This window comes from Falco cherrug, chromosome 4 (genome assembly GCF_023634085.1).
Source record: "Falco cherrug isolate bFalChe1 chromosome 4, bFalChe1.pri, whole genome shotgun sequence".
NCBI classification, from domain to species: domain Eukaryota; kingdom Metazoa; phylum Chordata; class Aves; order Falconiformes; family Falconidae; genus Falco; species Falco cherrug.
In genome coordinates, this window is record NC_073700.1 from 37,736,336 (window position 1) to 37,759,447 (window position 23,112).

Below are 23,112 nucleotides of genomic sequence, written 5' to 3' on the forward strand. Positions count from 1 at the left end.
CTCCAATCTGTACCTGTACTAAGCTAGTAACTATAATCAAGCCTGAAACAGGTTTGGAAAAAATACTCTGTAAAACAAAGGGAGCAGCAAGAGCCAGCTGTGTACTAAGAGAAGACAAGCCACGGCACGGGCCAGGCAGCAATGTCACCAGCAGGGCACAGTCCCACAGCAACCCCAGCAGGTGGTGACAGCAGCAGGTCCCATGGCCAGTCCATCTATTATCAGGCAAAAGCAAGGTAACAAGGCGAAGGTCAAGCTACTAAATTGAAACAGTTCAGGAACAGGACTAGCAAGAGGTACATTTGCAACATAGCTCAGGGAAGAATTATAGGCCAGGCCTGAGCTTAAATGAGGCTTCCAGGCCCATGGCAGAGGGTGTGGATGGAGGCCCAAGGTGAGTTTGGTCAGGGCCATTAGTGCCTGCTGCTGTACTCAGGGCCCTGTTGTAACTAGCACTTGGAAACACCACATCCATTTGCAGGTGGTGTGTGAGCAAAGGTGGTTAAATTTCATGTTCATCAGCCATATTCTCATATGTATCAATATAGGTAAAAAAAAAAAAAAATGCTCCTGAAAGACATGATAGATACAGCATTTATAAAATAAAACACTTGAACAAACGCTACATGTTATCTAAGGCAAGCTATTTAAAGTAGTCAGAGGGCTAATGTTTATTATCCATAAAATGAGTTAAATATCTTCCTCCCCAAGTTATGCTGCAGGTTGCCTAGCACTTGGAAATTCAGGAATCTTAAAATTTGTGCATTTTCATCTCAGGTAGAAACTCCAGTATTAATCTACCTGCCTGTCTGATCTTTGGAACTGTGGAAGTCCTGCACATACAGATATCAACTAAAGCTATTCATATGGAGATACAAATTTGTATCATGACATAAAATGTTTTCCATTATAAAAAGGACGGGTTTTTTGCCTTCAGTGGCTATCATAGTAAAGACTGGTAATATCCCCATTAGGTAAAAAAATAGGATTACACTTATTTCAGCAGCTGGGTATGGTAGAGCACATAGAGTATTTTATCCAAGCTCAAATGCTGAACCCAATGTCCCGCACAGACTGTGGAGCAGAGGTGGCTACAGAGTCCTACCGAAGTTCTAACTTGCAGTTCAGTTTTACCATTTGATCTTCCTGACTACTGTAGGCTTCCAAATGCACATGGTTTTAAAATCAGTACAGATCATCACCTATCCAAATCTTGTAACCTCGTTCCGTAACCAGGACAGTTGACAGTTGCAGACTATTGACAGGGAAAGCCACTTGCACAGAGAGGTGACTGGTCCTTGAGCAATACCAGCGCTCATTGCATAGTGAAATAGGATTAGACCTTTTAAATCACAATCTTGTCTTGCAAATCAAAAAGGAGCTCCACCTTGGGAGCTAGTTTTTAATTGTAGCAATACTGGACGGTCATTCACAATGTGGGTTTTCCCAGTAAGTTTTAGAGTATCCCAGAGAATCAGATGATTGCAGTGCAGCCCCATTACTATTGAATGCGTATGTTTTTCTTTAGCTAGATTCTACTAAATTCTAAAGAGACCTTCAGCTTCCCTGAATCTGAATTAATATCCTGGATATTTCTGTGATATCTCTCTGTTTGCTGCCTCAGGTCTTGATCCTACCAGGTACTAAATGGCTTCAACATCTGCATTCCACTGGGTACTAAATACATGTGTGTAATAAAGAATTTTCAGCTGTTTTCACTTTGCTGAACCCTGTTTTCTGGTGGAAATGGAGATGCCAAGAGCAAATAGAAGCCTCCTGACAGAAACATTTGCCACATTTTCTTGCCAAGGCTCTGTGGAAGTAATTGAACCCCATGGTGAAAAATCATTAAGTTAGAGCCTTGTACAAGAGTTTAAAACTAGGTTAGATGTCCTGACTAGGAATCAAATGTGTCACACAATGGAGAGAACAAATGGTCTTTCTTCACTACAAATAGGAATAAAGACACAGATAAAGGGTGCTCTTCTGCAGACCCTAATGGCCATCCAGTCTGAATGCTATGTTGATATCGTGGTTATGTTTCTTTTGTCCCTATGACAAAAACAGATGTTAGCTGTTATATTTCCATTGTAATTCTCCATATTGCCTACCAGCAAGTATGTGGTGACAATGAAACCATTGTTCCCTCTTAAAGAATATTGCTAATTACAACTGTGGGCAGTCTGTTTCAACAAGATAATAAAGCCTGGAATATTTGCTCAAAGAGCCTGTTCAGAATGGATCTTTTTCTGTGAAAGCAGTCAAGGTCACTTTGAGAAAAGCCTCGCTATCCCATGTCCCTCCCCTACTTTTACATGTAAACCCCTGGCATTGCAGTCACACATCTGTACCAACCTAGGAGATCTTTCGGGAATCTCACATTTCATTCTTGCCTAACTTGCCTGAGAGCTCCTTGCTGTGTATCACTTCAGTGTGAAACGCAAATTGCTTTTCATATTTACGTCCCTGAATAAAGTATAAATACCACGTCCTGTGATGAATGACTGACTGATTCCTGCAGGCTGTCAGGCATAACACCACAAATTCTGTATAGCTGTATTTTCTGGCAGGTTATCAAACTACTTAAAATTACTTACAAGTGTATTAGCTTTATAGGCACAGAGACTTGAGTTTATGAAGGTAGAGTTGCAATACATGTTCTTTTGGCCTATCTAATCTTCAGAGCACTTTGTCAGAGAATGATAAATATGGTGTAGTCATCACGTATCTGAGGTTCTGAAAATAGGAACAGAGATTAAGACATTTATGAGAAGTGCATTCTGAGAGAGAGCTGATTTCTGCTTGTAAAATTTTGCATGTTTATTGCATAGCAATTATATTTTAAAAAGGCTTTTTCCCTCTTCCTGTGATATTTCAGAAACTATGGAAATGCTGTTAGCAGTTTATTCTAGAAATGGTCTGCTTAAGCTCAGTGAGTCAAAAATCTAGACCCAGCACCAGTTTCTTAAGACTGTTTGGCTTAAATTTGCTCTCAGGAGCAGTGCTGAGTTAGCAGATTTTTGTTCCAAGTCACTTTTGGTTTTAATTCCTTTGTCATCCATACTAATATCTCAGGATGTTTGCCAAAACAGAATAACCAGTTAGTCACTATGTTATTTGTTGGGTTATGCCGCAGACCACTTATAAAATGAAAGCTGCTACAAAGCTTTTGAGTCATGTCTGTTCCTGTGAACATCACCTAACTTGTTCTCCCTGACAGATACACACTACATACACGTGTAAGCACTTAGGATCCATCTCTAGTCAGACTGCTGCAAGTGCAGTTAAAGTAGAGACAGAAGCCTAAATCCTTCAGACTAGTGGAACTTCACTAATCCCAGAAGTCACCAACTCAAATGTCTCAAACTAACCTCACAAAAACCTGCTGCTACCTTGGCTACTTTTATTGCCACATAATACATGTAGCACAAACTTCTTTAAAATTGCATTGTGGACTTTTTTTGTCTGCACTGAAAAAATTAACACAGAATACCTTGGTAATACTTTTTGCACCAATCACGCCTGCACCGTGGGAGTACGGATTAACCGTGGTCATAAACCCAACATGACTTCAAAGGGTTCAGACTACTGAAGCTGTGCTATATTGTCATATGGTAAATTATTGCCATTTTTAACAGCAAAGTTATTTGCTTCTTGTGCTTATTCTCCTGTTTGCTCAATTTCTACAGTAAAACCCCTGCTACAGTAGAGATGAAAGGATTTGGTCACAGAATAAGCTCAATTTGGAAGCAATTCTAGAGGTAGCCTGACATGCTACCACAGGTAGCCTTGTGCTGAGCCCACAGTCTGTTTTGATGCTGCTGAGAATCTCCTGTGCTTTGCTTGCTGCACTGAAGATGAGAAGACTATGGTGTTTCAAAGGTAGAACTTCCTGGCCCCAAGCTAAACGTTTCTCTAAAGACCACTGTGCTCTAAATTATGAAATTAATTTTATTCTGTTTAGTATGTGCTGTGATGTGAACTGTATGCCTGCCTAACCTCACCTAATGTGAGCTGTTATCCCATTTATGCTAAGACCACAGCTAGCACTAGATAGAGCCATAGCATGTAATTTTTTCACCAAGCGTTCCAACTTCAACCTTCCTTCCTGAAGGGAAAATGGCGTGGAAAGATCCTTTAAAAAATGCTCCTTTCTCCACCCATAGCACTCTCTGCCACTCCAGACTCTGTACCCTTCTTTCAGTTGCTGCCTTTTCATCTCACCAACTCCTTTTTATCTGCTTTAGTCATTTTCTTCCCACCCAAAAAATCCCTAAGGAAAGTGTGAAGGTAAAAAGAAGTCACCTAGTTAAAGGAAATTTTTACACAACTTCCCAAAGACAGTTTCTCCTGACCGATTAAGTGTTGGCTTAGACATATTTTCAGACAGGTACAGGTATTTATTATAGAAATAAATTTTTTACTTCCACTCAGTTCTACAGATACAAGCATAGAAGAGGAAGAAGGGGGATAAGTGAATCAGAAAGAGAAGAACCAGTATATATGGCTTGTAAGATTCTCGGTAAGTTCCCATAAGAAAATTCAAATTAGCAATTATTAGACATACTTTTGCACAACTGAAAAATTTCAAATTACAGGAAAAGGGTCAAATACTTTTTAATTGTGTTCATGCCCTATTTTTCAGGGCTGGGCTGAGCTTCAGATTCAAGGCAGAGGTGGAACTCATGTTAGATCTACACATCAGCATGCACGTTCCTTTCATGATATTCACTGTGATAACAGGGGGGAAAAAAAAAAAAAGGCAAGCTTGGCTGACCTCCACTGTGTGGGGAGAAAACAGAGGTATTCTGTTTAGAACCTGGCTTAGACTAAAACCTAATTTAGGTTTGGAGCTGCGGCTTTGTACCAAAGCCCAGGACAGCTTAGCTTCTGAGATTCATTTGGTCCAGTGCGGTCATAAGGTGGTTTGCCAGCACCTGCACATACATATACTATAGAACCTTTATTTTGGGGAAGTAGGTGTGTTTGTGACATGCTTGAAATTGAGACGTTATCTTTCACAACAGGTAATCATCTCTATTAATGAGGAAATCTTGTGTCACTGCAAACAAACACTGAAATTCTGACAACACCCACCCTTCCCTCTTCAAAATGTAGAAAAACAAGTTACTTATACTTCATGTGGTACTTAACGTTACTGCAGTGGGAGGGGCTGCTTTAACGAGGACAGTAAATTGCAAAGTAAATGCACTGTATGGAGAGGAAAGACTAATCAGTGTTCATATACTGGTTTGGTTTGTTTTTTTCATTCCAGTTTGCATAAGGTTTCTGTTCTCCATGGATTACCAGAGGCAGCTTTTAGCCTGTGGATTCTATACCCCACATTGTGACCCTGGCCTCTCTTATAAGCTGCGGAAAAGACAGGGTGAGTTTGGGAATTGGGTGGAAGCCTTCTAACAAAACCCTTAGTACAGGATGTTCCCCACAAAAAGTTTAAGATGTTTGAGTGAAAGACAAAGCCTGATCCTGAATGAATACCCAGAGTACGCTACTCGCTGCTTTAGGAAGAGCTGAGTTTAGGCCATTAAACCCATGTTAGTCCAGCCTGGAGTTTCAGCCAGACAGCCCTGTTTCCAGCTTGAAACACAAGCAGAACAAAAGCAGAGCACACCAGGCAAATGTAATGAACCTTCACAGTGAGAATGGGGCCTACCCAGTGCTTCCTCCTTGAATTCCCCTCTCCCTCACTCACCGAGGTGCTCAAGGAGGCTGTGTGTGCAATTCAGTTCAGCAGTAGGCTTGATTTTTTTGCAATAAAAATATAAACCTTATCTATCAAGCTACATTTGTGCACAGGGAAAGAAAGGAAAGAGCTTGACTGCACCCCGCATCCTAAGATGACAGGAGCATCTGCTGCCAGACGGCTGTAGGAGGCCTGCCCTCTGCATGCACAGATGTCAGGGTCCCTGCCCCAGCCGTGCCTCCAGGCATGATTTGAAGGCTTGGATTTGAAACCTGGGAGCAGGCTGCATGCCTAAAAGATGTATTTTATTCCCAATATAAATATTTTGAAATGTCATTTCCGACATAATGACAGACGGGCAGTATTTCCTTCCATGATGGGTATGGCTCCGAACAGAGCAATGAAATGCTGCAACAGTGCCCTGAAGTTAGCCTTTGCATCCCCCCAGCAACTAGCCCCTAAACCTTGGCGAAATCCCTCCAATTAATTCTTCCTGCTATTGAAACTGTTAGAATTTAGTAGAAACCTGAAGGGTGCCTGCTTTTATTGTTGCTCTTTGGGTGGTTATAGCTGTGCAGTCTCTTTTGGTTGGTCAGTGTGAGAGTGGAGATGCCAAGAAGACACCACTGAGCTCAAGAGAAAGAGATGAAAATCAACGAGTGTTCAGAGCAGTTGGCACGGCTGGAGGAGGCGGTTGGACTAAGCACCTGGTAAGGATGAAACACGGTGAGTAAAGTAGGTGCCTTTATCACGGTTAACAAAGTAGTTCTTTTATTCAAAATAGAGCTATGGAGAGTAAAACCATTTTTACTGAAAATGAGGGGTCTGGCATGTGGTTCCTGGTCAGAAAAAAGTGTTGCCTTTATAGGCAGATACAGGAGTGGGGGATTTGCTTTTTTAATCATGTATTTGAGTTGGCTATTTCTTGAATGAGAAAATTCCCAGACTTCTAAACTAAGGATCTCTGAGAGTTGTTGTCCTACCAGTTAGCCCAGGTGTACCACGGAACCCGAGCCACTGAGGGTACAGGTAGGAGAACCTAGAGCTGACTGAATCACCCCTCATCCCTCCAGTTTTGTTATTTTTCCCTTCTGGGAACTGGACAAACCCCCGATCCCCCAGAGGAGGAGGCTGGGGCTGTCGGTGGTTTGCGTGAGGCGGTGCCGGCCGCTGCGGGGAGACGGACACTCCCCGAGGCCGGAGCCAGCTCGGGCACTCCTGCATCCACCGCGCGGAGGCAGCCCACGGCTCTTTATTACAACAACAGGCTTTAAAAATATTTTATTTCCATCGTAAACCCGCCGTTCGCAGCCCAGCCCGGACGCACGGCATAGCCCGCGCCCCTCACAGCGGGACACGCGGGGGTGCTGCCGCCGCCCGGCAGGGGGCGCTACCGCCGCCCGCCCGCTGCCCGCCCGGCAAGATGGCGGCCTCCAGGGCGGCGGGGGCCGCGGGGTGGGGGCGGCCGGAGCCAGCGGTGGTGGTCGCCGCCGTGCTGGCGGCGCTCGGCTGGCTGCAGGCGACGTGCGGCGCCGGGTAAGTGTCCCTGTGGGTGTCCGGGGGAGTGGTAGCCCTGCCGTCCCGGTACGGGAGGGCCCCGGGGGGTCTCTTCCCGGCCGGTAGCGCCCGTTTTCGTCTGGGGGTCTGGCCGGTTGCCGCCGAGCCGGCGCCCCGTGGTCGGCTTGGTGGTGCGAGTACTGAGCGGGACAGCCCCCCCTTCAGCCGGGGTGGGTTACAGCGGTACCGGGGACTCTGTACTGCTGTAACCCACCCCTGCTCGGTGAGGCCACCCCGAGCCGCACAGCGCTTGTCCCACCACATAGGTTTGCAGGCGCACTCGGGCTGGGTAGCCTCGGGGCAACCAAATCTTCTCATTGCAGGACCCCCCCCAGCGACCTGCTGCTGCAACCCTATTTCCCCTCCCCGCACGGCCCTCGCCACAACCACAGGCACGTGAGAGACTGTCAGCCCCTCAAGTATGGCAACATAACACATGAAGCTTGGCCCAGTGACAACAGGACGGGTGGCCCTGTGGCTACCACCAGAACGTTTGTTTCTTACATCCCCTCTGAGGGCAAGGACCGCAAGGTGGTCTATGGCCACTTCACTTTCGTGAAGAACCCCCTGAAGACCTTCTCTGTGCTAGAGCCGGGCGGCACAGGAGGCTGCCAAGCTCACCGCAGAGCTCCTGTGGAAGAGACTGCAAGGCTTGGGAAGTGTCTGGTGGCCCAGAACGGTGGGTACTTTGACATGGGAACTGGAGAGTGTTTTGGAAACGTTGTGAGTGATGGAAAGCTGGTGAGAAACTCTGGAGGGCTGCAAAATGCTCAGTTTGGCATCCGGAAAGATGGCACCATGGTGTTTGGGTAAGAATCTGGGGGTTGTTTGGTGTGGGCTCTTTCCTCCCTGAAGACCAGTAGGCCTCATTGAGGCAGGAAGCAGTGCCCCAGCACTGCCTCTTTGGCCTCTCCCAGTTCAAGAAGAAGCATGCTTTGAATGGTGAAGTTAGGGATGTCCTAACTGTACCCCACTGAGCTATCTGGCCATTGGTTTTTCTTTCCTAGGTTGAGGAGAAGGTTGATGTTAGTCTGATGATCTTTAGCTGCTTAGCTTCCTGTGTCTGCTCACCCAACATGGGACAGTTACACTTGATTATGGTAGAAGGGGGAAGAGGTCTCTGTCCTCCCCACAGGGAAGAGGCAGAGTGGACTATGTAGCTGCTCTGGCTGCAGTACAGAAATGTTGGGTTTGGAAGAAACCTTTGGAGGTGCCTCATCCAGCACGCTTCTCTCACAGAGTTAGCTTGAGCAGGTTGCTCAGGGCCATGTCCAGTCAAATTTTGAGTATCTCTTGAGTATGGAGACTGTGAGGAAGTGAAGAAATTTTTCCTAATACTCAATCCAGACTTCCCCTGGTGCAGCTTGAGGCCGTTTGCTCTTGTCCTGTGTTTGTTACTTGGGGGAGGAGGCTGACCCTGCCTCACTACAGCCTCCTTTCAGGCAGCTGTAAAGAGCAATCAGGTCCCCCCCGAGCCTCCTTTTCTCCAGGCTAAACACCCCCAGTTCCCTTAGGTGCTCCTCACCAGACTTGTGCTCCAGCCCCTTCCCCAGCTCTGTTGCCCATCTCTGGACACGCTCCAGCACCTCGATGTCCCTCTTGTAGTGAGGGGCCCAAAACTATGCACAGGATTCAGGCTGCGGCCTCAACAGGGCGGAGCACAGGGGGACAAATCACTACCCTGGTCCTGCTGGCCAGACTGTTTTGGATGCAAGCCAGGATGCTGTTGGCCTTCATGGCCACCTGAGCACTCTGCTGGCTGATATTCAGCCGGCTGCTGACCAGCACCCCCAGGCCCTTTTCCAGCTGCTCTGCCCCAAGCTGCAGCGTTATGTGGGGTTGTTGTGACCCCAGTGCAGAACCCAGTGCTGAGCCTTGTGGAACCTCATACGCCTGGCCTCGGCCCATTGGTCCGACCTGTCCAGATCCCTCTGTAGAACCTTCCTACCCTCAAGTAGATCAACATTCCTGCCTGGCTTGGTGCTGTTGGCAAACTTACTAAGGGTGCACTTGATCCCCTCATCCAGATCATTCATAAAGCTATTAAACAGAACTGGCCCCAATACTGAGCCCTGGGGAACACCACTTGTGACTGGCTGCCAGCTAGGTGTAACTCCATTCACGGCAGCTCTTTGGGCCCAGCCATCCAGCCAGCTTTTTACCCAGTGTCCAGTTTTTTAGACCTGTCCAAGCCATGAGCAGCCAGTTTCTCCAGGAGAATGCTGTGGGAAACAGTGTCAAAGGCTTTACTAAGGTCCAGGTAGACACCATCCACAGCCTTTCCCTGCTGCTGCTGGGTTCAGGCTCAGCTGCACAGATCTTTTGTTTCACATAGCTCCCAGCCCCTTGCCCCATGCCAAGGCACTGAACCTGGGTGGAAGAAGAGCTCCCTTCTGGTGCCAGAGCTCACAGTCTTCCAGCCTTCATCATCAGGATTTGCCACCCCAGTCAGGAGATCCTGGGTGCTTCTTCTGGGCATTGTGGGGTTCAGGGTTTTGTTTCCACAGGCTATTAGGCAAGATCTGTCCATCTCTTTCTCATCGTCCCTGCTGCTGTGCAGTGTGCAGACTTCCTCCTGTTGCTGGTTGTCCCAGCAGCATAGCTCCTCAGCCAGCATGCACCAGGACACCATTTCCTTGGCCCCAGCTTCAGCAAGGCGCAGGTATCCCTGCAGCGTGAGAGCTGGAGCACTGCCTTCTCCCGCCACAGTTTCAGCTGAATCAAGGTGGCTGCACTCTGTGGTGTGTCACTCTGGCTGACCACAGACACTGTCTTCTGCAGAATTTCCAGCTCCCCACCCTGAGCTGCAGCATCTCTTGTCTCCTAAGAGCTGTGGTCTCAGCCTGGCACTTACACAGCCCTCTTCCTGGCACCAGCTGAAAAGGAGTGTGACACTCCCTAGTCAGCTGGAGACAAAAGCTCAAAGCACCCTTTGATGAGGTACAGCTGACAGAGGGTCTGTTTGTGCTCACTGTAAGTAAAAATCCCCAGTAGCTACCTTCCCCAGCAGCAGCAGCAGGCACTCTAAAAGTTCTAGAAGCATTCCCAGAGGTTCTTCTGATGGTCTCAGATGTTTGGGAAGCAGTCTGGAAGCTGCTGTATTCTCCACACTTCTGTTAGCCTGCTCCCACGTGCCCTCAGACCTCAGCAAGGGTCTCTGCAAAGGCAAACTGACTGTACCGAGCTGGGGCTTTAGCGTGCAGCTGTTCTCTGTCAGCCCTAAGAACCATGGCCTTAAATTACTTGGTGATGGGGTTGGTGACATGTCCCTTTTAGTGAGGGGGCTTCTGCTGAGGGGACCAACTGCAACTGCAGAATCGCTGTTGAGTCCTTAATCTCAGGTCTGCCCTGCCTCTCCCCTACTCTGGCAGGATTTCCTGCATTAAATGAAGCTGTGGCACTGTGTGTGAGTTATCTGCTCTGTGTCTTTGCAGCTTCTGAAATGTGACACTGGAAATAGTTTTGGTGTAAATCATTTGGTCTGTCAGGGCAGTGGGGAAAGTAATTTGCACTTGACTCTTTCACACCATGATTGTGATCAGCAGGATGGGGACGTTGTTACCCTGCACCCAACAAAGATGTTGCCTCTGCCACCTGGACTGATGGTGGATAATTATTTGCAGGCTTTAAAAGCTGACAGTTGGTTGATTAGTCTGTGCTCAAGCTGTTGTGTAGTTCGATCCATTTACAGCTGTGTTCATTTTGTCATCCTGTTCCCTTCCCATGGGTAAAGGGATTTCTTTTTGCATGTTTTTCATTCAGGTATTTTCAATTACATTTTTCTACAAAGCATGAACCTTTGTTCAGCTGCAGTCGGGGATAATAAAAAACTAGAAGCTGAGCATCCAGCTCCCACAAGACGTGCCTGGAGCATGCAGAGCAGTTTTAAACGAAAAATCCCTGGCAGAACCTAACGGCAAAAGCACGGCTGTTCAGCCCCAACCTTTGCTGCTGCCCTCTCCTGTCACTTGCAAGCATGACCTAGCATCAGGTTCTGAGAAGACAGATGTTACTCAGCACCTTAATTCTTGAGAGAGGAATATCCCTTGGGAAGCACTGCACAGTGACACACAACGCCCAATCATGGAAAAGGTAGCTGGACAGTCTTTTTGCTGCCTGACTGTTCAGTGAAAGGTTTTGCTGTCTGGAAAAGTAGAGGAAGCTCTTTCCCAGATGGAGGGGAGCAGGTAGCTTCCAGCAGTGCCTTCCCCTCAGTGCAGCTGTTGGAAGACTGGATGCTGTTCCTTAAAACCCTCTCAAAAGCTGTTTGGTGTCACTGTTTTGCAGAATGGAAAGTGACAGACAGTAAGATGTTACAGCTGCTTCCACAGATCTCTTAAGTATTTGGCAATGGCTCTGCCCTCATGTTCTGCCAGATGTTTTCTGCCCTTATTATCCTGGCTCGGGTCCACTGACCACGTTGTTGGCAGGAGTTGTTCCATGCACAGTGGCCTGGGACCATCATTAACAGTGGCTTTGTGCAGAATAGCAGGGAACAGGGTCCACTGGCTGCTAAAGTGATGTCTCACACTGCTTGGCCTCTAGGTTTGGATGGAGCTAGCCTTCACTCAGCCACCTTCTCCCTACTTCTTTTACATGAGGCTTTTACATGACGCTGCTGTGACTGTGGGTAACGTCTCCTGCTCTCTCTTTCCTAGTTACCTGTCTGAGGAAGATGTCTTGGATCAAGCAAACGCTTTTGTGCAGCTTGTGAGTGGGGTAGTTTGGCTCCTAAGAAATGGAGAAGTGTACGTCAGTCAGAGTCAGATGGCTGAGTGTGGTGAAACTCAAACCACAGGTAAATGCTGTAAAGCCTAGGTATAGATTGTCCTTCTGATGAGGCTCTTGGAAGGAGGGGGTAGCAGTGGAAACTATGTTGTCTAGTTGCAGTTTGCTACTCACTTAAGAGGTCCAAATTCCTTCTGTGCTACTTTACGCTGAGTCTGCAGCAAGTGCAGCGCAAGAAATAGGCTGCCTGCAAGATAAAGCTGCACTCGCCTGTTCAGGGTTGTGGAGCAGAATTTGCTGAGGACTGTAAATAGTGGTGGCATGACTGATAATAATACTTGTCCAGAGAAACTCAAAGCATGTGCCTCTTAACAGGATTTTAAAACTGAGAGCTTGTGAATCCCCTTTTTGGTCCCCATGCCAGACAAAAACTTAACAAGAGTGCTTCTGGAAATGTTATTTGTAGGTGGGCTTGGATGAACAAGCGGAACCTGGGCTGTTCTTGTGGTGTTACAGTTTAGATGAGCTCCTTGCTGGGAGCTGTTTTGCAGACAGATATTTCTGTAAACAGCCAGTTCGGTCACCCAGCTGGTGTGTGAATTAGTCCTTCTCCTGCACAGGAACCTTCGAGAAGTTCATCAACGTGATATCGGCCAGGACTGCGGTTGGACACGACAGTCAGGGGCACCTGGTCTTGGTTCATGTGGATGGACAGACGGAATCCAGAGGGTAAGGCGGGGTTGTGGTAAGGTGCAAGTCTCTTATCTTTTTAGATAGAAGTCTCTAATCGGTCTCTATTATATATAAGAACATTATATATATATATATATATAAAAGAACAATCTGTCTCTAAGTTCTGTCACTGCGGCAACTCTGCAGCTGCCAGTGATGTGTTTTAAGGCAGAGACCTGCAGAGCTCGGGGTCATCTGAAGACACTGCTGTTGGGTGTCTTTCTGAGAAAAGGCTAATGCAGCCCCTAGGCAGTGAGTCAGCACACCTGGGGTGGGAGAACTTCCCTGCTTCTGCTGAGGAGAGGGACAAAGCTTCTAGCATAGCAGTTTTGTTGAAGTCAAATAGCATGTATGAGCAACAAACAACTGCGTTATTTTGCAGGGTCAACCTCTGGGAAATGGCTGAATTTCTGAAGCAGCAGGGAATCATCAATGCTATCAACCTGGATGGTGGGGGGTCTGCCACACTGGTCTTAAATGGGACCCTCGCAAGCTACCCGTCTGAGCACTGGTAGGTGCTGGCGGCACGTGCCCAGGGCTGCACCGGTAACCGGGCAGCTCCCGTTAGTGTGCAGAGCTCCGTCCTACCCCACTCCGCAAGGGAGTCAGCTGGCATTGCTGGGAGATCACAATGTAAAGGCAAGTGACAGGTTTTGAGGGAGAGAATGGCTGTAAAATTTAAAGCGATTTAGTGACTATGTATTTTTTCCACTTAGTCATCCAGGATTAAAGTTTAGCTGTTTTCAGACATGCAGCGAAGCTGTTGCCTAGACTGAGTGGCCTGATGTGGGAATCAGATAAGGAAGCAGTTCTCAGACTGGGACATTCAGAGCTGTACATTCACAGGAATTAGCAGAGATCTGTCAGCAGCTTATTATTATGGAAGAAAACACTGACTTGAAGGCCCTGTCCTGCCTCATGTGAGGCAACCTAAAGAATATTTTACTTCAAATTTAGCTTTTTAGTTATTTCTGACTGTAAACACAAAGGGGTTTAAAATTCAGTTTGCAATCTGACAGTTGAAACCCAAGTTGCTATAACTGCAATGATGTCACTTATATCAAAGTAAATAATATTCAAGAAAAGGTGTGTTGAACGCTGAAGTTTAGGGAAGCTGGGAATGCTTAAAGGGAGGCTTTGCATGTTGCTTTCTGTAAATCTGTGTTTGAAATTACTCCTGTCCACTAGGATTAAACACTTAGTTAAAATATTGACTCAAATCTAGGTTTATGTTTTCCCATTATTAATGTTTTTGTTTGCCAGTGTGAGTCAGGATGAAAATCTGTGGGTTATATCAACTGGTTTCACCTAGGGCTGGGAGCAGCACAGTGCTTGCCTGCCTTATGGGACCTGTCTTCTGTCCCCAGCTCCTTTGACAACATGTGGCGTTGCCCTCGGAGCATCTCGACCATCATGTGCATCCATGAGCCTGCCTGCGAGCCTGCTGACTGCAGCGGTCATGGGGACTGTGTGGAAGGGGAGTGCCACTGCACTGGGGACTTCTGGAGAGGTCCAGCCTGTGACATCTTAGACTGTGGCCCTTCCAACTGCAGCCTGCATGGCACCTGCACCGACTGTGAGTCACTGTGGTGTGCAAAGGCTTCTAACGTGGAGATTTTGGTGGGTGCTGGTGGGTAGCTCCAGGGGAAGCATGGACCTGGGCAGTGTGTACGTGGGGAATATCGCAGACTTGCCTGTGAGGTCCCACGGCGAGGCCCAGTGCACCACTGTGTGCAGTCCTGGCTGGTTCACAGAGTCCTTTCCCGCTCTAGTGGGAAGGTGCACAGCGCGTGTGACCTGGCACCGGCAGTAGCCGCTTCCGTCAGTGCGGAGCAACACCCTGGAAAGGCTTCCCAGCCTTTTGGTGCCACAGGTGCTGGCTGGCTGGCCAGCCCATGCCCTGAGTCCGGGAGCCAGCTGGTGCTGTGTGCCTCAGCGCTCGTCGTACCTTCTGGGTGTACGAGCTGCTCTCCCCCTCCCCTCCTGCAGCTGAAGCAGCAGTAGAGGCAGTCAGAACCCTCTGCCTTTAGGAGATAGCAGCAGGGCTAGGCTGGGCTTCCCACCTGGGAACTGGACCTGTGGCAGGGCTTGACTGCAGACTCTGTGTCTCAAGTTTCCCTTTCTGTCACTGGCGTTGTGCTTCTGGTTTGTAAATCCATTGATGGAAAGGGCAGCGTATTATGCTGTATGACAGAGCAGCTGAGTTCTGCCCCCTCCCCTTGTTGTTCCTTCTTTACTTGAATCCCCTGCTCCATGATTTTTACAAGTGTGCAGTTGCTACTCTTCCATAAACTCCTTGGAATCTCGGGACTGCTGTAGCGTACACCCCCCAGCTCCTGCTCTTCCATGCCTGCTCAGTCCTGTTTTCCTGTTTCTGTGCTGCCTCCCTGATTCAATTCACAGCCACATTTGCACTGGTGAAGTGGCTGGGCAGAGCTCAGTGGGTGCAGTTGTTGCTAGTAGCTGACCCAGAGTTAATCTCTCAAAATCCAATCAGTGAGAGTTCTGCTGTGTTTGGCAGCTCTAGTTGGGTGCCTGTTCGAACCCCACCTGTGCGAGTGACTCCAGGATTCCTCTTCTGTGGGTTGCCTGGCAGGGAGAGTTAAGGGGGCACCCCAAGAAGCAGAGTGGCTCCTAATTTTGAGTTCCTGCTATTTCTCAGACTTTCCCTGTTGTCATTAATGCCTGTTTGTGTGTGTTTGCACAGCTGGATGCCTGTGTGATGCCGGCTGGACTGGCAGCAACTGCAGCGAAGGTAATGCTGACTTCCACTCTGCTCCACTTCTTCAATAGCCAGCAAGGGGACAGTGAGAACCCGTCCCTCCAGGCGGTGGTGGGCGGCTCCCCGGGAGGGAGCTGGCAAAGGAAAGGAAACACAGCATGCTGCTCTGTTTTTTTGTCGCTGTGAGTTTAATTGCTGAGGTGAACTCCTTAAGATCAGCGTGCTGCAAAGCACTTTAAGCCCTTGCTCCTTGTTCAAGGCACAGACTTGGCTTCTGTTCTCTGAGCAGCCATCAGTGCCCTGTGTCAGCGGCTGCTCCGTGGGTGGGACCACGGGGGTGGGGTCGCCTTCCTTGTAGCGAGGCCCCTGATGAGATCTCTGCTTGTCTCCTGCAGCTTGTGCTAGCGGTTTTTATGGGGATGCTTGCACCCAGAAATGCCAGTGCTACAACGGTGGCTCGTGTGACCCCCTGCATGGAGCCTGTTCCTGCCCGGCTGGGTACTATGGCACCAGCTGTGAGCGAGGTAAGGGCTGCAGCCTGGGCTAGGGGGAGGATTTGTGTCACCTTTGAGCCGCCTCTCATAAGTTAGCAAGCACAAGGTCTGCCCAGCAGGCTCAGGCTTGAACTTTACGGCTAGAGCATAACCTGCCAGCTTCCAGCTCTTAAGGACTTGCCTGTCCTACCCAAACTGGCTAAAAAGAAAAGGAGGGAGCAGAGAGGAAAGAGGAATTTTCTTCATCACTAGAAAATTACAGATTCCTGTTTAGTCTGTGCCCCAAAGAACTGCGTTGCATTCCCAGAGCTTGTGAATGTAGCATGTGCAGACTTGAACATCCGTCGCTCGAGGGTGTCACACCAGGCCCTGCCTGTAGCCTGGGCTTCAGGTGAGGCAGGTCAGTGAGTGGGAAGCGCTCCAGGGGGCCGTTCCGGCTTATAACCTTCAGATTCTGGCTGTACAGATGGAGCTAGTGCTGTGCACAATTGTGTAACCACTCCGGCTTTTCCGAGGGACTCGAGGCCCCCTGGTATCTGACTGAACAGCCTGCTCTGTTGACAGGACAAGTTAATTACAGCGTGGGTGTAAACTTCTTGTGTGCATGGTGACGTTAGCGATGCTTTGTTCCCAGCCTAGGAACGCTTAGCCAGCCCGATCCCTGTTTTACAAAAACTTCTCCTTGACATAAAATAACAGCAGTTAACTCACAGCGTGGTGCTTTCAGGCTGCCAGAGGAAGCAGGGTGGGCAGGCAGAACGGCTTTGTCAGGCTGCAGGAAACCTGGGGCTCTGACAGCTCGGCACAACGGCAGAGCCCACTGCGCGCTTGTTCTCAAACTCAAGTGCTTTGCAGTGGCACCGATGCCCGCCTCTGCTTGCGAGCCAAACAGCAGGGCCATAGTGCAGATCCGGCAGGGAGAAAAACATTGGAAGCAGCAAAGCCAGAGCCTGCTGTGGTGACAGAAGCAACACTGATATCTCAGTGGGGTGTAGGTGAGGGCTGAGCCTCCTAAAGCTCTTAAGTGTCCCATCCGTCCTGGCACTGAGCCGGTGCAGCTGGGGAAGGGGCACAGCCGAGCTGGGGGGCTGCAGTGGCAGACAGGATGGCTGCACAGCAGGGGGGGCTTGGACAGTGACCGACTGCCTTGTCATCACCTCCCCAGAGTGTCCCATGGGCTGGTACGGGCCAAACTGCCAGCAGCAGTGTGCATGTGAGCACATGTGTCCCTGCGACCGGGAGACGGGCAGCTGCAACATCACCTATGCAGTGGCAGTGCAGGACCAGTTGAACAAAGGTACCTCTGGCTGCAGGGGTTGGCTTGTGCTCTTTTGTTTTTTTAAAAAAAAAGTTGGGAGAGCAGCTTTAGAGCATCATGTTCTGCTTGCTTCGCTGCTGGCTTTGACTGGCTGGCATCTTAAGCTTGCTCTTTTTTAGTGGAATTTTACACCCTCTCTCCAACGCTGCATTTCTTCCCTCTATTCTGTTTTCCAGCTGGGCAGTGTTTGGCTTTCCAGAATAAGGGAAGGAGCCAAGAAAAATTCTCTCTGTCAGAGTAAGTGTGTGATACTTATCATATACGTGTATACATACACAGCGAGTCTGTGCCATCAGTGCTCCCTGCAAGATGAGTAGTTCATGCCACCTCCCGGGTGCCAGTGTGTCAGTCACTGCCCAAACCATCTGTGTTCTGATCTCGTTGTATCTCCTGCAGCTCTCAGTGGGGAAGGTGAGGAGGGGGACCACAAGGTGCTAAAAACTTAATTGTAAGACAAAGTGCTGAGCTGGAGCCCTCCTCAGTGACAGTCAATGCTCCGAGCGTGGTGTTCTGTAGCTTATGGTTAGCCAAGAGCCACCTTTCCTCTCCCGCTGTATGTGCAGCAGGGACAAGGACAGCTGTGACACCGGAGCACAGCTGCTGCAGTGCGGGGGAAGCTGCAGTGGCTCTGCGGGCACAGCTGGGCACGTGTTAACAGAGCAGAACGCTAAAAACATCCATTTGCTCTGGCCACCAGAGCAGCCTTTCAAAGGCTTTTGCAGAGCACGTTCGTGCCCGCCCGAGAGCAGAACCACAACCTTGGGGTGCCGGGGAAGTGGGGACCAGCCTTGAGAGATCATTTACACAGTGGGAACATGTGGGAGATGTGGGTTACATGGATTTTTCTCATCTGACAGAAAAACCTGGATCTCCATGACCTCTGTCTTGACTCTGCTTCTCGTGATTAGCACCGTGGGAAACATAGGGCTTTTCCTCAAGAGCAGGCCGGAGCGGCAGGGTGAAAGCAGTGACTATCTCTACCACCGCCTGAGGGAGGTGAACGGGGAAGCCAGTCACAGCCCCACAGCTGCTGCCTGGGAGACAGAAGACAGCCAGGACCAGAGCCAAGCGCTCCTTTAGAGCCCTGGCTGAGAGCAGGTAGGGTACTGGCTACCCTGCCCCTTGCCGTGCCGCTTGGCGCTCAGGCCTCGAGTGTGGAGCTGCTGACTGACCCGCATGCGGCAGTGAGGGACCAGTCCCAGCCTGGGAGGCACAGCCGGCTCCCCCTCTTCCTCCGCTGCTCTGCCTGCCCGAGCAAGCAGGACTGTGCCTTTAGTGGCCATGAGGGGATACAGGGCACAAGCCACCAGGCTGGCTTCTGCACACAGAATTCCACAGCTGCAGCAGGAAAGGGAACATGCTGGTTCCCCCCAGAGGGAAGCAGGTGAGGAATGTGAGCCATGGGCAGTTCAGCGAGGCCTTTTCTCACCTGAGCCGTGGCTAGTATTTGTGAGATGCAAGATAAATTGCCTCTAGCACAAAGCCAGGCTTAAGGTTGTTGTAGTCTGTAACTGTCTGCCCTTCCCTGGTAAGCTCAGATTTTTATCAAAAAACTGGGGGAAAAAAAGTTGTTTTAAAATGCTGCAGGAGGTGCAGCACATAGTAAAGCCACAACGTTCCTCCTGCTGGCTGCAGAGGCGGGCTTGCAGGCTGGCACACAGCATCGGGGCGTTCTTGCACCCCACTTCCTTCACCTGGCTGCGCTGACTTCAGGGCCAGTGTTTTCTTATCAGATCCTTAGTCCTAGAAGTAGCCATTTTCAGTAGGTTTTTGTAGTACAGCAACATGAAAAGGCCTGTCAGCTCAAACACGCTGCTCTTGCATTCTCTCATAGCTCCCCGAAGCCGGCGCACGCTGCCCAGCTGCACGGGCTGCTGCTGAGGGACCCCAGCGTGGAGCTCTGCCACTGGGGAAGAGTGGCAGCCGCCCAGCCTGGTGGGCACAGCCCAGCAGAGCTGCAGGCCAGGGCCCACATGCCCTTGCCCACTGCTGCCAGCTCTGCCCTCTTCCCTCTGAGGGAGCCGCCACCAGCTGGGACTGGGATCAGCAGGTACCCCAAGTGACCCGAGATCCTGAACATCTCCAGTGGAAATCAGACATTTTACTAAATACATCATTGCACAATGCATTTTAAAAAAATAATAATTTTTGAGTTTGCTTCCATGTGAGGAAAAACTAGCCTTTAATGTGCTACTTTAATGCTGCAAAGGGGCGGGGCGGGGCGTTACAGCCTCTCTGAGCCTAAATATTAACATTTTTATGCACTGTTTTTAAGTCTCCAAGTAAAGGTATGGAATTTTGTGCTGCCGTTGGCATCAAATCAGCCTGTAAACAGGAGATTCTATTTTTCTATTATTTACATAAGTCTATTTGAAACTTGAATAAATTCTATTAGTGGTAAGTGCCTGAAACTCAGCTTCTTCCTGCTTGGTTGCAGCAGGCAGGCGTGATCCCTTCCCCCTTCAGCTCAGCTGGCCGTTCGAACCCAGCAGACCCTTTTTATTTTAAAAACCCAACTAACACTGCAGGACGTGATGTGAAAAACAAAAAATGCTGGTTCTACAGGAAAAAATTAAAGAACATTTTAGTTACTAAGCAGGAGTAGCTGAATACAAGCTTTACCTCTGTTACTCTGTGGGTAAAGGGCACAGCATGTAGTTACATTTGCAGAGTTTACCACAGTTTGAACAGTTGTGTCAGACGTGTTTAGAGATGCTTTTTTATTTCCAACATACAGAGGTGTACAGCTCCTAGCAGAACCTACAGATACTGGAACTAAATACAGTTGTTGTCAAGTAACATGTTACAAAGCACTCCGTGTTCTGCTAGTGTGCTCTTAAAGAACACCAGGGATCTTTTGGCTGAGAAAATTCAGAATTTCAATTTATAAAAATGAAAACAGCTGCAAGGGAGAGAAAGTGCTTGCTAAAAAAAAATTAAATAAATTAATGCCCATTTAACTTATCTTTGTAACCAAGAGCTTGGAAGTGGATGCTGATGTCGTTAAAAGCCAATGCTTGCCGTGTGATTCCAGTTTAGCCTTCCAAGAGAGAAATAATCCAGTATAAGAATCATCACAAACATGCTGGCAGATTATTAAAGCCAACAGCATGCAGGAATTTTTGACAAGTGCTTGTCGATGTTGTCCTTAAGAGTCCAAGAGCTGTTTCTTGCATTATTTCCTCACAGTATAAGCATTTCCGATATTACAGGCATTTTGAACTAAGGGATTCCCATGGCTGGCCCTCACTGCTGTGCCAGCGCACGGCAGCCTTGTGCCCGAGCTGAGCAGACAGTTGGGCTCAGCGCTTCCTGCCAGGATTGCCAAGCTACAGTTAAGCGTTACAGATTCAGGATTATACATTTTTTATTAATAGTTCTTCTTTTCCTGTTACTGAAGGGGAATCGATGCAGCCAACTGGGCAGCCATAAGACTGAAGCGAACGAGCCAAGGGACTGCAGTCACCCAGAGCTGCCTCCCGTAATGAGTCGGGATTGCTCTTGCCCTGGCAGCAAGTACTGGCGGCCAGGAAACCCCCAGGCCAGGCTCGGTGCCTCCCTGCTGGCAGCGCAGCCATGCCCGAGTGCTACCTTACAGCTCGGCACGCGGCAGCAATAAAGCCCCCGGCGCTGCTGCTGTGGGCACCTTCCTGGGCCGGAGCCTCCCTCGGTCAGGTCTCGCCGTTCTGCCTACAGCAGTTAAAAAAGCCCCTTTCGAACCTGAAGGACAAAACACACAGCCAAAGCAGCTCAGTGCTGCCTTCCAGCTTTGCCCTGAATGACAAGACGAGTGTGACACCCCCTCCCCAGCACATGCCCACCAGTGATGCGCAAATGGCAGGATGGGGCAAACCCATAGAAAGTTACTAAGAACAAAGGTTTCACATACGGCCGTACTTCAGTGTAAACAGCAGCACTTTGTATCTGCAGCGCAGTGTCCCTCCTCGCGTTAAACATGGCAGTGGCTCTTTGAGGTAGCGGTTGTGTTTTGCATATGAAATATCTGACACAGGGGAAAGCCCCAAATCACTGAGGAGCTACTTTTTAAGTACCCAGCTCGTTACCTGAACACAGCCAAGCTCACCGGCTTCACTGAGGAGCAGCTGCCACTGCACAGGAGGGCCTCGCTGCATCGCAAGCTCTGCACCCGGAACCACAGCCCGGTTTTAAAGGTTCTGGCTTACAAGATCTTTGAGAGATGAGTGGCTCCCAGGGAACCAGGATCCAGAACACCTCCCAGCCTCAACTGACAAGAGGCTGCTGTTAAGAAAACAGCACGTTTTATTTTCTAAAGCACACAGATGTCATTTTATGGGGAGAAAGGTGCTTTAGAAGAATTCTGCTTCTCTTGTATCTACAGTTCACAAAGTCAGGTTTAAAAAGCACAGCACAGCACAGCACCGCACCAGCCACAACAGCCAGGCTGCTGCCCCCTTTCTCATTGTAACATTCAGGAAAAAAAGGCAGAAAAAGATCTATACTGAATTACTTAAATTGGTAGGTGGAATAACCCCGGCAGTTTTGCTTACAATCAACATGGGAGAGTTCACAAGCTGCTTCCCACACGGATGTGTGCAGCAGTCTCTCGTGGGGCCGGAGCGCGGTGCCACCGAGGAACAAGAAAAGCCACAGTGCGCCATCCCCGGCACGCTGTAGGACCAGCCCCTCATCTCTTCCCTGCTTGTTCAGAGACCTGCCAGAGGCTGCCAAGATCCCCACTGACAAGAGTCAAACACCCAAACCTTTTCCTGCTGGCAGGACAGCAGCACATGCCACATTTGACAATAATAATAAAAAAAATAAATTAAAAAAATCCAGTGCAATGGAGGAAATTCTTAACCAGAGCAAACCAAGGGAAACGGGAATGTTACCACCATGGGACATGACTGACCAAGCCACAGGAAACCGAAACCCTGAAACAGCGTGGGGAGGACAAGGCTGGGTTTGCTCCTGATGCTTTGGGAATCAGCTTGACTCTATTTCTAGCATCAGAATTAATTACAGGTAAAGGATTTTACATGAGGGATACACACATGCACTTTTAATTCCAGAACTCTTGATTTTCCGGAGCAAAGGCGGTACTTTTCCGTCTCTATCAGACTGCGATTACACTAACATGCCAGAGACAGAGAAATGGTGAAGTCACTGAACAACGGGGGAATCTGCTGAACTCGCAGCTTCCCCAAAGCCGGCACAACTAAGTCACCTGTTCCACTCTTACACCAGAGACATAAAGAGGGAGAGTAACTTCCTTGGCTCCAATCCTTTAAAAAAACAAATGACTTCTATAAACACATCTAGTTCTTCATCCTCCATAGTTCCAAACGTTGGGGCTCTTTTTTTCCGTTGGCAAAGCCTGGTACTTCAAAACCAGTAGCTACAAAGCAGGGTTAGAAGGAGCTACTTTATGTGTATGTTGTTCTTAGCTGCACAGATCCCATCAACCTTAACAAAAACCTGGTGAGAGGAAAAGGAAGCCCCCAAGTCTTTACCGAGAAAGATGGCTGTGGATTGCTGTGCTGGAGGAAGAAACCACCCCTCCACCCTCACCTGTGCCATGGCCAGAACGGCCTGTGCTGTTCCTCAGCTGGGGAACTGGAAACTCACCCATCTTAGACCATGTTTATGCATGGGACACAAACCACTTGGCTGGGGCAGCCTAAACAATCACAGGGGCAGTACACTGACAGTCATTCCGTGGGCAGCGGATCAGTGTGGAGGCAGCCTCCGTACGGCAGGGGTGAGGTCTTCACCCAGCACAGCTGGATCCAAAAGCAGACATCTGTCCACAAGTCCCACGTGCGTGCCAGCTGCAAATACCACCTAAGGGCAACTGAGTATTTGATGCACATTCTCA

The 23,112-nt window shown here is 49.0% G+C and overlaps 1 protein-coding gene across 3 annotated transcripts; it reads left to right on the top strand.

Annotated features, from left to right (window-relative positions):
• Positions 1 to 7,083: 7,083 nt before the first annotated feature.
• NAGPA (N-acetylglucosamine-1-phosphodiester alpha-N-acetylglucosaminidase) lies at positions 7,084 to 22,502 on the top strand. Of its 3 annotated transcripts, none has more exons than XM_055707043.1 (12): positions 7,084 to 7,240; positions 7,585 to 8,070; positions 11,920 to 12,059; positions 12,610 to 12,718; positions 13,104 to 13,232; positions 14,089 to 14,297; positions 15,429 to 15,476; positions 15,839 to 15,967; positions 17,103 to 17,234; positions 17,432 to 17,492; positions 18,113 to 18,353; positions 20,656 to 22,502. In XM_055707043.1, exons 1-11 carry the CDS (start codon positions 7,128 to 7,130, stop codon positions 18,333 to 18,335), a joined length of 1,779 nt encoding a protein of 592 aa, XP_055563018.1. In that variant the 5' UTR covers positions 7,084 to 7,127; the 3' UTR covers positions 18,336 to 18,353; positions 20,656 to 22,502. The 3 variants fall into 3 exon arrangements, with proteins under 3 accessions (XP_055563018.1, XP_055563017.1, XP_055563016.1); XM_055707042.1 differs by lacking the exon at positions 20,656 to 22,502 and adding an exon at positions 19,090 to 19,666; XM_055707041.1 differs by lacking the exon at positions 20,656 to 22,502 and having other exon boundaries at positions 18,113 to 19,666.
• The last annotated feature ends 610 nt before the right edge of the window (positions 22,503 to 23,112 follow it).

What these genes read in the sequence shown, in the direction of transcription:
- NAGPA (XM_055707043.1), top strand. Translation starts at nt 7,128, where the DNA reads ATGGCGGCCTCCAGGGCGGCGGGGGCCGCGGGGTGGGGGCGGCCGGAG. An exon ending in TGGTGAAACTCAAACCACAG is followed by an intron (nt 12,060 to 12,609) that starts GTAAATGCTGTA and finishes TCTCCTGCACAG; the next exon opens with GAACCTTCGAGAAGTTCATC. An exon ending in GGACAGACGGAATCCAGAGG is followed by an intron (nt 12,719 to 13,103) that starts GTAAGGCGGGGT and finishes GTTATTTTGCAG; the next exon opens with GGTCAACCTCTGGGAAATGG.